The 13,460-nt window shown below is 43.2% G+C and overlaps 1 protein-coding gene and 1 pseudogene across 1 annotated transcript; both read right to left on the reverse strand.

Moving 5' to 3' along the window:
• Positions 1 to 343: 343 nt before the first annotated feature.
• Positions 344 to 3,904, reverse strand: LOC109473381. The gene is made up of 12 exons (XM_019773242.1): positions 3,778 to 3,904; positions 3,489 to 3,602; positions 3,199 to 3,273; positions 2,911 to 2,984; positions 2,605 to 2,721; positions 2,392 to 2,478; positions 2,217 to 2,253; positions 2,007 to 2,086; positions 1,559 to 1,630; positions 1,256 to 1,367; positions 853 to 935; positions 344 to 385 (listed from the first exon to the last, which is right to left on the reverse strand). Exons 1-12 carry the CDS (start codon positions 3,881 to 3,883, stop codon positions 344 to 346), a joined length of 999 nt encoding a protein of 332 aa, XP_019628801.1. The 5' UTR covers positions 3,884 to 3,904.
• Positions 3,905 to 8,295: 4,391 nt separating this feature from the next.
• On the reverse strand, positions 8,296 to 12,664 carry LOC109473461 (annotated as a pseudogene).
• Between the last annotated feature and the right edge of the window lie 796 nt (positions 12,665 to 13,460).

The following is a 13,460-nucleotide window of genomic DNA, read 5'->3' on the forward strand; positions in this document are numbered from 1 at the left end:
TGGTAAGACCCAAAACTGAAACCTCCCCATTCCTTAACAACATGGTAAATTCCATTTTCAGCATGGCGGGGGTGTCCGGAGCACTTAAAAACCTTTTATTTCCACGCCCATAAACACATATACAATTAAACAAAAACGTTCTGCATCATCTGCAGCCCAACAGCAATACGTATACCGAACCACAGACAAATCCGTCCAGCCGATCGCGAGAAACAGCTGCTGACAGAAATGTTTCGAACAATAGTAAAACCTCCTCGCGGAAGGATATCTCCTTCCCCGGAGGTAATTACGCTCTCCCTGTATTGAAAGATTTCAAAATACACAGTAACACATCATGCGTGAATCACACGTTCTTCACAAACAGATGTATTTCTAAAGGCAATTTCTGAAGTGTATTGAAATAGGAAAAGAGGATGTCCGGTTTGACATGCCATGTCAAGCTTCCAGCATATACCAGTGTAAATCGCGCAGCACAAAGAGTTCCACGATCTCATACCTTCGCCAAATGATTACAAGACCTACCCTCCATCCAAATTTCATGACCCTAGCACGTCCAGATCACGAGATATCAAAACCGGAAATTCAGCTGCAGTACCATAAAAAGCCGCTAGGGGGCCCAAAATCTAATCATTTCGAGGTCTTATCAAGACCTATCCACCCTCTAAATATGAAGTCAACACATTTAAACCTTCTCGAGTTATCGTGTTTACAGACAGACACACACACACAAACACAGACACACAGACACACACACACACACACACACACACACACACACACACACACACACACACACGAACGCCTCTGAAAACATAACCTTCTTGGCGAAGGTAATAATGAAATAGTCCATACCCTGACGTCCCTCGCCCCCTCGGCTCCAAACCGATAGCCGTAAGCGGTAGAATCATCGTAGTCCCACTGCACCACAAGCTGACCTGGAAGGAAGGAGATCCAAACATCGATCAGAGGATTTCTGAACTGATAACCTTCGCCAGAAGGTTATGCGTTCAGTTTGGCTATGATGGTGTGTGGATTTATGCGGCATTACCCCTGATGCCATGGATCATGATCTTTGGTAGGCAGGTTCCCGTTGGGAGCTGAAGGTCAAGTTCGAAAATGGGTCTTGGTGGGATCCTGGGTTCTTAGGGTCGCGCCATAAACTAGGGTCGGCATAAACTAGGGTCACCCTAAACAGTATTTCAAGGATAACCTGTGACTCGCGATGGAAGACAGAATTGTGTCAATGTTTACTCACCATCACTCCTGTGTCTGACGACGGTCCCGACACCCATGCGGTCCTGCATGCCCCACTTCCAGTCCCTCCCGCGGCGAACGCGCGACCCCAGCGGCGGCATGTTTGGCCGTTCCTGGTGTATGAATGCCAACCTTTGACCCTCGACGTATGAATGAATCACTTATGCATCTATCTATCTATTTATCTATGTATGCCTATTTCTTCCATGCAACAATTTTGATTGTACATGAGTTCTGTGACGAAATATTTCGAATTCATACTGTCAAAAGAAGCACATCAATGTGTTATTTGGTCCTGACTTACATCATCCTCGTCATCTGCGTCGTCATCTCCTGACATCAACAGCATGGCGAGCAGCAAAGTCTTTAGACCAGCCTGTATAATTAAGGAGGAAGATTGGAATACGAAAGAAAAAACTAAGCGCCTGACGATATCCATTGCTTGTGTAATGTGGCCTCGTGATTCCAAACGTACACGTCGGCTATACCAATATCCACCCTTCGTCTGCTATTAGTATCACCAGGATCACCAGCATGTATACAGTTTTTAGTGTAATGAGGTTTCAAGAGTAAATGTTTTTCATAGGCTTTTGACATCGACGTATAGATACCGCCAATTCAAAGTCTACCCTTCTTTGGCAAGGCTGCCCGTGTAATCTATAGACAAAGCTTTAAGGTCTTCCTCAAAACAGTTGCTTCATATTATGCGATGCTACGTTACAGTCCTTTGGCGCTTTTTAACCAGTTTTTACCAGCTCATCGTCGTCCACGCTCTCCCCCATCTTGGCCATGAACTGCCGCAGGACCATGATGTCTCTCAGCCTCTGCATGTCTGAGGGGAGAAGAAGATGCCAGTATGAGGAAGGAGAGCTTGTGAATGTACGCCTTCAAGAAGACATGTAGACAAAGACCCACGTTTGATACTAGTGAAAGATAGATAGGATTAGTTTCTGGTGTCTTACCGTGGCTGAACTGCGCTGCAAACCGGATAAGAAGCATCTAGATATTGAACATCAAACAAAGCATCAATCAGTCTATGTAATCATTGAATATACATAATGACAAAATTGAGTTGACATATGCTTTTTTTTCTCGGCTTATTTTGATCTAAATGTGAAGAAAGCTACTTATAACTACCTGTCTTCGGAAGAACTCCGACAGCTGACTGACGTCACCCAGGATGTACATGCCGTTGGTGAGTTTGGCGATGGCTTGGAGGAGATCCTAAAAGATGAACCATCGATTTACAGAAAAACTGTTAACGGTTTTTAACAACAAAAGATCATATCATAAGCATATAATTACATGGAAATAAAATGTGTTGAAGCAGAAGAGAGATGAAATCTGTACCCTGTCCACGTCATCGCCGCAGCCCACGCAGGCTATGGGGATGGGATGCGGCAGGCCCACCGCCTGCCAGCCCGCCGGACCGAACGACAGCGCCGCCTTCAGAACGTTCTCCTTGTCCTGTGTACAGGAATAAAGAATGTCCACTACATAAGATTTACGGGATGTGCGTCTTAAAGACGGTTCCCAGAAACACTGGGCCAACAGGTAGATCACTCCATTGAAGATGCTGATTATGACATTGAATAGATAAGTAGTATGGATTGACAATTGACTATTATACATGACATGTATAAAATAATGCCTTACGTCAGGGTAGCCGTCCGTCATTAAGATAACACGAGGGGTCATCTTTCTGCCACCCGGCAGGGCCAGCACGCCACCTAGCGACAAATGTGTAGAAGCGACGTTTATTGAACCTTTATTTGCAGGTAATGACATTTGGTGTGATGATACGTTATAGATAAGAATGACATATGGAATGAGTGGTGACTATTCGGTCTCTTACAACAACCTAAGAAGTATCAAAGCTATAATGATGAGTTTGACACGCCACAACATAATCGGTAAACATTTATAAGGCACCAAATGACGTACCATGCTGCAGAATTTCCTTCATCGCTTCCATAAGACCTTCAAACATGGGCGTCGACCCTCCCGCCTTTAGGCTGTCTGTTGATGGAAAGGATGAAAGAACGGGAGGAGCATTCGAACAGGGATTTGAAGCTCAAGGGTCGTCTCAAAAGCAAAAACAGATCCACATTCATTTAAGACCATCATTTATTACCACATTTATTCGCATATATACAACTCGCTTTCTCTACAATTATCTAATGTACCTGCCTGATACATCAATATACATCAATGTACATGTCATTCTGACGTACCTACAGACCACAAAACGGTTGCGTAGTTCCCGGACAGCGGTTGTATGATGCGGGCCCCTCCCCCAAACACTACCACGGCCACGTTCTCACGGAGGTTCATCTTGTTCGCGGTTTCTGTGGAATGAGGAGACACTTTTCTGAACGTTTTTTTCCTCTCAGAGTTTGACATGACGGTGGTTTTGAAGACATCTGTCATTGGTTTAAAAAGGAATCTGACCAAAGTACCTGTTGTGTTTTTTATCATATCATAAACCTGCTTTATTGTGAAGACAGAGGAACATAAGAATACCTTGGACGCCGAGTAGGAACTGTCGGACTCCCTTCTTGAGCTCGGCCATCCCGCGGCCGTTCATGGAGCCTGAGGTGTCCAGGCACAGGACCGTGTCCAGCGGCATGGTCAGTGGTCAAACTTGGGGCCGAAGTAACGTCCAAAAAGAAAACAAGAAAATCAAGTTATCATCAGGACATACATGTATAGGCGCTTGACATGACGATACTAGGGTCTTTCAAAACGTTTGGAATAGTTCGGATAGCCGACAGTATGCTTATGGACGTTCAAGTTCAGTATCAAACAAACTTGATACGACATTGCCGGTACATATCCACACTCTTCGAGCCACAAGTCGTTTACGTGACAAAAATCGGTAACTAAACGTACAAAAATCGGTAACTAAACGTACGTGGCGGCTGTCAATTATGTTAAATGTTTCGTTTGTTCTATACATGACAAGTCATGGTACCACGGCCAACGTAACTAATAGGCACGTTGTTTTTGTACAAGTATTTGCCATACATGACCCCAATAACCCATAATCCATTTATAAACGATTTAAGTTCTCCCGCAGAGTCGATTGGAACATTAGATAACGCCTGAGCTACATGTACATGCCGCATGCGTCTCAACTCAACCTGATCTGCACAGTTCGCTGATTTCCAAAGCTGCGTACATTGTGGTCGCGTCTACTTCCGTGTGCTACCATAGCATGCCAACCACTCAGTTCGTGTAGTTAGGGACTTGTTTTGTTTATGACAGGTGGAGGAGCAGAAAAAACTTCTTGGCTTCAAGTACCGGCGAAGACTTTGCCGGGGGGCCTAATCTACGCTGTAAATCAAGTCTGGTTGTCGGTAATATGTGCCTAATCGACTACGCTGTAAAGCAATAACCTACGCTGTAAAGCAATAACCTACGATATAAAGCAAATACATTGATTACAGCGCTGATTAGGCACTTCTGCCCTTAACTATCAAGTACATTCGTTCAAACCTTCTCTTCGTTTACGGACAGGCGATCTTATACTCATACTTGAATGGCCTTTAAACAAGGGGCCGGGTAATTTCCAACGCCACTTCAAGTTCAAGAACTAAGTTTGTGGCACGCAGGTAATTTACGTAGCATCGAGAACAAAACATGCGTTTAGCCCGCTATGAGTTCCATGGGATCTTGTGGGAAAATTTGAAATTTTGAGTTGAGCAAGTCAATATATATATCCATATTCTTAATAGGTATCTCTCGATATATATCGATAGATGGATATTGGATATCGACTGATCTCAACTTTCACACTGATTCTAGAATTAGAAATAATGCTACCGAAATGCGTTAAAACGCCTTAATTTGTTCATTAGAACGTTGTAGACGCCATCTAGCACTGAAACAATGTATTTTCCCACTTGTGCAGGACACACACGGGAGACTAAACGTAGGATATTTGCTGGATGCACCTCCAGGTGATAAATCCCACGAGTGCCATTCGGTTGTTTGAAAATCGGTGCAGAGTTATACTTCACTTTAGCTTTGCGCTCTTAGAAAACAACTACCATGTACAAGTACATACATCTCACGTCTAACTTTGGGGTCAACCGATTAGCACCACCTGATCATTTATGTATACCCCTTCTACTGTACACGGATCACAGTCTGATACTAGTATTTCCAATTTTCAGTGATTGTGAACAATTGTGAGCACATTGTCGCCATTTGTTGATGTTCACCGTAAACCAGACTTTTTCTTTCCCGCCAGCTTTACCTTTGGTGCAAGGTTCAGACCTAGTTAAGACTTCTCTCGCACACAGTGTGCTTTATCAGACACTACGTACAGATAAGTTATCCGACATTGGAGTCTGGAAGCTGAACTCACCTGTGTGTCTGCAGACGTGCAGTTCTTCTGGGCCAGGAGAAAAACAACTTGAGTAAATAACTGTGACAATGGCTCACTTTAAACTTAAGACCCACTCCTGGACTCGTCCATTTCTCAGGGGAGACAGACAGATAGATATCTAAACAAATTCCCGTGTATGCTGAAGCAAATATAAGCGTGAAAGTAAGTCTGCACTAGTTGCAAAAAATACATGACATGAGGACACATAACCAACGTTACTACATCTACGGTAATCCGGTCTAAGTTTACCACGAATGAAACTGTCCACTTCTTCGAAACTGGATATTGACATTACCATCCCCTTGCCAAATAAGGTAACTAAAGTAGGCCTGTACATTTATCAGAATCAATGACCCTTAAAGTTAATCAGTGACTATGGAGCGGACACCTGGACTGTAAAACAAGAAATGGCTGTTTACTTTTATATTACGATTGTACAAAGTGTATAGTTTTGTGAGTTCTTGATGTGTTACACCAGCCAGTCTCTTTTAACACGGTCAGAGGTGAGTGTGTTCTTGTTGAAAAATGGTCGAAAAAGTCAGAAAAATCCATTGTATTCTGTCAACTGGCGACCATTGTTGGTTTATTCTTAGATTGTTTGCGCGCGATTGTTTAGATTTTAGTTCTTGCTGAAGAGGAACTGGTTTCACTTTTGCACAAAAGCCGTTTGTTGGTTTGCTGGATCAAGTTTCAGCGGAGAGGTAAGGTAGGAATACCAGCCAGGTCAAGTCACTCTGCGGTAAGCCTTCTGAACTTTATCTTTTGTCAAAAGATTTTGACCACCGGTGCCTGCACACCCATCGCAAAAGTCTGTGTGTTTTATCTGGTACGGGACGATGGCTGTTAGGGACAGTGATGTGCAACACTGAAGGAAAAAACAAACAAACTTTTAGCTACCGAACTTCTCGACGATTCATACAGACAAATTCACATTTCTAATGAGCTTTGACAAACTTATGATCCTATAACATTCCTTTTCACCATCACAGAGAAGCGAATAGAAGTCAGCCTCGCCTAACCAAAAATGTTCCACAGTCTTCCTTGTAGTATGAGACATTGGCTGGCAGTTTCTGCCTGGCAAACTTATGGGTTTTGGAAAGTGCTATGTACATGTAATAACACTGATTACCATAAATGTTCAAACAGGCTTTGGTAAAATTACAGTCAAGAAGTTATTACTACTTACATTGTTCCGGTAAATTGCTCTTTATCTTGGACTTGTGGAGGTTCTATTGTAATTGTTGGCTATAGCGCTAGTGCCAGCTTCATCATTTGTATGCCTATGTTGTATCTTTCCCTTTTTGTGGTTATGTACCTTAACTATGTACACTAAAGGTCGTCGGTATGTATATGTACAATGAATAAAGGTCTTCATTCATTATGTATGGACATTGACGGTCTTCATTTATTATCATTAACATTGTCATTATCATTAGGACAACGTGTCAGTTGTCACTGTGAATGTAAAACTGTGTGAAAGTTTATGATGATTGTATAATGAGATTTAACTTCAACCCTTGAGCACAGACCAAACGCGTAAACCAGGTACCTGTGTACGTGATGTTATCTTATTCTCTTTGTTAAACAGCAGAATGATTCTCTATGAAGTATTCGCGTTATTTCAACATACTATTAGATTCTTAAATAATTTCCACCTAACAACATTAAAACTACGACAAGCTAATTGTATGAATCGATGATTTGAGAAAACCTCGGCTCCTGTTTTTTAGCTTAATATAATTTTATATTATTCTTAATTCTGTTCTAGAAAAAAGTCGGACCCGAGAGCACATGGTGCCTAACTAGTACAAGAATCTTAACGAAAACGTCGTAAACGTCGACGTATAAGTCACATCGAATTAAGTTGATCTGCGAAAGTTACCGCATCACATTATTAAAGACAGGTATTAAAGACAAAATAGTCCAAGCCCAAAGACTAAAGATATACTCCTAATACGCTATATTCAGAGGCACATGTCACGCGCTATTGTTAGGTACGTATGTTAACCAAAGACATTATGATGATACTTAGAAGTTCGTGTTAACAACCCCTTGCCTGTCGTATAATAGAATGTCTTGAACTGGTAACAGTCATATTACTATGATATATCATATACTGTGATACCATACGCGTATTCGAATTTGATCCTGCTGAAAGGTTAGGTGAACACAAAAAAAACAAACGATGGGTAATTGTGACGGCCTCTACCTTACTTATCACTGTTTGATAGTATAACAGGAATTTCGTATTTTCACATTCTTTCGGGTCGCATTTCGCGTTTACAGGGCCTCCTTCAGGTTACATGACCACGAAACCGGCGTCAGTCATAATCTCCAAGCAGATTCGATGGGGAAAGGGGACTTTATGTTTTTGGCCGCCTGTATCAACATTAGATACAGGCGGTCAATGGATACCGGCGGCCAACATAAAGTCCCCTTTCCCCACCGAATCTGCTTGGAGATTTTTAAAATTTATTTTACCAAAACAGCAAAAACATAAAACAAGATGGCATGGAACTTATATTAACGGCGCCATCTACACAAAATGATTAAATAGAGATATACTGATTACATGGACAAATAAACAAAATCGAAACAAGCTTATTGGGGTTTAGTAAATGAAATTCAACAAGCGCAAGTCCCAACCCCTATCCCTTATAATTACTGATATAGGACACGAGTAGAATAATTGAAGTCGAAAAGATCAATCAGATACAAAACGACCACTTTTGATGATGAAATGCATGGAGATTAGTCAGTCCGACCTCTGTCGGGTTTACATGACACAGCAGGAGGCGTCAGACGACCCCTGGCGTGTCCCTGAGCCGGTACCGGGCCGGGCGGAGGACGGGCGGGAAGAGCCGGGAGACCCGCCGGACCCCGCCAGGCTCAGGGCCGCCAGGGCAGCAACCGTGCCCAGCATCGCGTGCTCTGTAGGGAGGAACAAACGGTCATCCAGAAGTTTGGAATGAGCTGAAATTAGACTATGGCTTTAGAAACGGCAGAGGAAAACGAAAGAAGCAAACTAGAATGTTATCGTACCTTCCATCTGAATCTCCTTGATGTTGGGCGGTTTGTACTTGTACACATTCTTGTGCTTGTTGGGCCAGCGGACCTAAAAATGATATTATTGTATTATCGACATCTTAAATTGGTCAAATATCTAAAATGCAATCCAAGTCAAATGTTTTTTATCCACTCACTTTTACCACATACGTGACTGGTGGTGACACCAGAGATGTTTCTTACGTGCACGTTGTAGTCCTCCCCTTGCTTGACCTTGTAGACGGAGCCGACACTTCCCCTCCCGCCGTCCTGGTCACCGTAGCGAGGGGCCCAGTCTCGCCCTGAAGCATGGAAACCATGTGTATAACTGTCCCACTGTACCCCTCGATGTATCCACTCATATGTTATGTCAAACTGAATTAATAGAACATACTGTAATATTTGCAAAAGCTGGCAGTATTTTACGAGTAACAGTGTACATTTTAGAAAGACTCCCTCACCCCTGACTACCCGGCATCCCGGCATGATGCCTCCACCTGGACCCACAACTCGCGGTTCGTCCACAACCTGTGCGCAAAGGCAAGTATTGATGTAAACATTTGGCTACAACAATTTGGCTGTAACAATTGGCTGCAAACACGTTCAAACACATAATTACTGTTACACATACAACTGTTCAAATATGCGACAGTACTTGAAGCGCGCTGATCCTAGTCGCTGTGTAGCGCAGACACAAAGAAGGTCTTCACGCAACGAGTTACAACTCCAGACTGACTCCGGCAACATGGTCGGAGGTACTCAGTATTAGATCTCCTCTCTACTATACTAGTCTCGTGTTCTGCCCCCTACACTTGTTCTATGGAATGCGTATTTTGATAACATTAAAGGATAGCTGCTTGCCCGACACTTACCCTCACATCTCTTGCTCCCTCTGCGCCGAACCGGTACTTGTAGTTGGTTTTGTCATCATGGTCCCACTCAACCACAAGGTTGCCTGGAATCACACGTGTCATAGATAGTTTAGTAAAAGGCCAGAGCTATGACCCCTGACTCTTTGACGAAAATACAATTACTTTCTTCTTCTACAACGAATGGCAGAAAAGAAGCTATCGGTACTGTCTGAAAGTCTGAAAGAGTAATAAGTTGTGTGTGCATGTGTCCTCACCGTCAGACTTGTGCTTGACGACCGTGCCGGTGCCCTGCTTGTCCTGGTTCCCCCACTTCCAGTCCCGTCCCCGCTGCACGCGAGACCCCAGCGGCGGCATGTTGTCCTGCTCCTGGTGCAACATGAAACAGTTCTGTCAGTTCCCATTCATATCATGTTATGATTTCTCTTAGTTACAAATGCGCCGATGTTAAGTATGTGAACATAACATTGTAGTTGGAGAAATAAAGGATGAAATATACCGCTCCTGTCGTAATTTTGGCCTGGCAATCCAAATGTACCATTTGCAAACTACATGTACCACTATGAGCAAGCAAAATGTGAAGTACGTTCATGGCAGTAACAATGTCTTACTGACATCTTACCTCATCGTCGCTGTCGTCGTCATCCGCAGCGACCAGCAACATGGCGAGCAGGAGGGTCTTCAGTCCGACCTGGGGAGAACAAAGTGTGGAATGATCAAAATGTCACGACGACTTCTTAGGGCAAAAAATCTGAAAATAATGAGTTTGTGGTGGAAGCGCAATACTCAGAGTTTAATCTAAATCCTTTCCAAGAACCCCTAGTTAGCGAATAAACAACAGCATGTACCGCATGTGTATCCAATTGTTTATATGTCTCCAAATTGTATGTGCGAGCTCACCAGTTCTTCTTCGTCCACACTCTCTCCCATCTGGGCCAAGAACTGACGCAGTACCATCAGATCCCGCAACTGGCGCATATCTGAAGTGGCAAGAACAAGGCGATGCTCAGTCTAAAACTAAAACTAAAACTGGACTGACAATGTCTAAGCTGAATGATTGTATACTAGCATATCTTACCGTGTGAGAACTGAGCTGCAAAACGAATCAGCAGCACCTGAGATTGGAAGAAGGAAAAGTTAATATTAGTCTAAGGCAATCAAATGTATGTATTTTGAAATGGTACGATGACAAATAAGTTGCGACAAGAAACTGTCAGAACATTGTCCAGCAACCAATGCATCCTGTGGTCTTGATGGTGAAATAAGCAACAAGAAGTGTCTCCATGTGCTGTGTGTGCCGCGTACCTGTCTGCGGAAGAACTCGGACAGCTGACCGATGTCTCCTTGCACGTACATGCCGTTAGTCAGCTTCGCCACTGCCTGGAGAAGGTCCTGGACCAGACAAACATTACCATAATTACAGAACCATCAAAGGAATGCAAAGAAAAATGAAGTATGAAGAAAATGGTTGCTTAACATTCTTCACAGCCAGGTACTTACCCCGTCCACGTCGCCGCCGCAGCCCACGCAAGCTATGGGGATGGGATGCGGCAGGCCCACGCCTGCCAGCCCGCCGGACCGAACGACAGCGCCGCCTTCAGGACGTTCTCCTTGTCCTACACAAGTGGAGAACCAAGAAGGGACGTCAAAACTGTCAACAGATCTAACGATATTTTCTTGGTCTTCAAGCGTTCTACGTGGGACTTGAAAAGACTATGAAATTCAGTGTACTACAAGTTTTGCATCTCATAATTTTTCATGTAACAGGCAAATTTATTCCATATTCTTGTTTTGTCTTCCGCACCACTGCAACGTCAACACTTACGTCAGGGTGTCCGTCGGTCATCAGAATGACACGTGGGGTCATCTTCTTCTGACCAGACAGGACCAGCACGCCACCTGAAGGGAAAAGGGAAGGTGCCCTTATAGTTCTCCTCTCATCTCCTGATCACATGCAAGTGGCATATAACTCTCTCCATTAAAACTACCAGTTGGTGCAATGAATTTTTTTACGTCTATCAAACTTTTCCTTGATGAAAACAAACGAGTCCAGCGTACCGTTCTGCAGGACCTCCTTCAACGCCTCCATGAGACCCTCGAACATCGGTGTGGTACCTCCTGCATTCAGGTTGTCTGTGCAAATTGTACAACAAATAACATTTAGATTTAAAATGTACATGTATGTTAGATTTTCATAATGGCTATATCTACATAATTGTAGGACTTAAGCTTAACCTTGACGGGTGTGAATAGAAAACAAAGACGCAAAATGGTGACAAGAGTAGCTTAGCTAGTCGGACAGAGTTGGTAATGTGAATACGGAGAAAGAATACTTCTTATCATTGTTTAGTTTGCACTGATTTTAGAGAAAAAACACAATCTAAGCGAAATATACGTGTAAAGAAAATGTTTTCGACGTACCAACAGCCCTCAACACCGCGGCGTAGTTATTGGTGAGCGGTTGGACGATGCGAGTTTTGGCGCCAAATTCCACCACGCCAACATTCTCCCTGAGGTTATGTTTGCTGGCCGTCTCCTGTCGAAGTAAACATCTTTTTTTCAACGACCACGATTGATATAGAATTATTAACTTCATTACAGTAAATCAATTTTACCTTATGTATCCGAACTGCGCCCTAAGCAATCGAAAAAGTGTTACGCTTCGAGTTTGACCTGGTTTGACCTTGACTTTTCACAATATTTTCATTCGGATCTGATGTCACGCATTATTACAAAGCGCCCCCTATCGGCTATATCCAGAAGGACACGATGCCAATACATGCACTCATGACATTTGATATTCTTCATTGTATGGGTCAAAGTCATTGAATCATGCATGACATTGTGGAGAGAATGATCCTCTGGGACTATTGTCTTTCTATGTGTAACCTAGTACTTTAGACGCCCCATCCTTTTGTTTCTATATATAGTATATACAATGCCATCGCCTGTCTTTGGGAAAAGAAACGGAGTGGGCTCGTCCTCACCTGCACGCCCAGAAGGAATTCTCTGACGGCCTTCTTGAGCTCCCTCATGCCCCTCCCCGCCATGGAGCCCGACGTGTCCAGGCATAGCACGGTGTCCAGCGGCATGCTTACTGATGGAGACTACACAATTACACGACATTAGTTACCATTTCGCAACTTTACTTCGCAACTACTACTTTACATTACTTTCCATTTGCTTTTTGCTACTTGAAATCTCGACAAAAAATCAGAACAGAGCTTTATATTCATCCCCATTTCTACATGGCGGCCTCCTAACCTAACAGACTGCCCCACTGTGCGACTTTGCACTTTAGGAAATAGAATCAATGATTGCAAGGTTAACGCGTTGTTAGTACATGCAAGCTCGCACGCTGTTGAAAATAGTTATCACGTTGATAAAACAGCTATGAGACAAACTTTCCTCTATGAAAGCTGCCCCAAGTTTACAGAAAACTCATTCGTTGCTATGAATTCTTCTCCCAGCTGCTTTTCAAAGTTTAAAAGGATCGACGTCACACCGGGCGCCATATTGAAAGTACCTGGACTTTGTTTACCACAGACAATGGTGGAGGTACAACGTACACGTATTTCATATACACATATGCATATAGCCCCATATATACACAAATTACAAAGATGCATTTATCATGTCAGGCAAATATTTTTTTTTACTGTTGTGAACGTCAGCTGTTGTTTTTGACTTAAGATCCCAAACCACAGCCGCAGGTGACCAGGTAAGACGTAAAAATGAAAGTGAAACCGCCCTGTTTCTCCCCATTTCTAAGCCATCAAATATATATGCGCACTTACAGCATTTCTTGCAGGTGAGACATACGTCTTATATCAAATTGCAACATTTCTTGCAGGTGAAAATGCGTTCTTACACCAAATGCAATGTATATGTACCCTTTA

Source organism: Branchiostoma belcheri, unplaced genomic scaffold, assembly GCF_001625305.1.
Source record: "Branchiostoma belcheri isolate BF01 breed outbred unplaced genomic scaffold, Haploidv18h27 scaffold3, whole genome shotgun sequence".
In the NCBI taxonomy this organism is placed as follows: domain Eukaryota; kingdom Metazoa; phylum Chordata; class Leptocardii; order Amphioxiformes; family Branchiostomatidae; genus Branchiostoma; species Branchiostoma belcheri.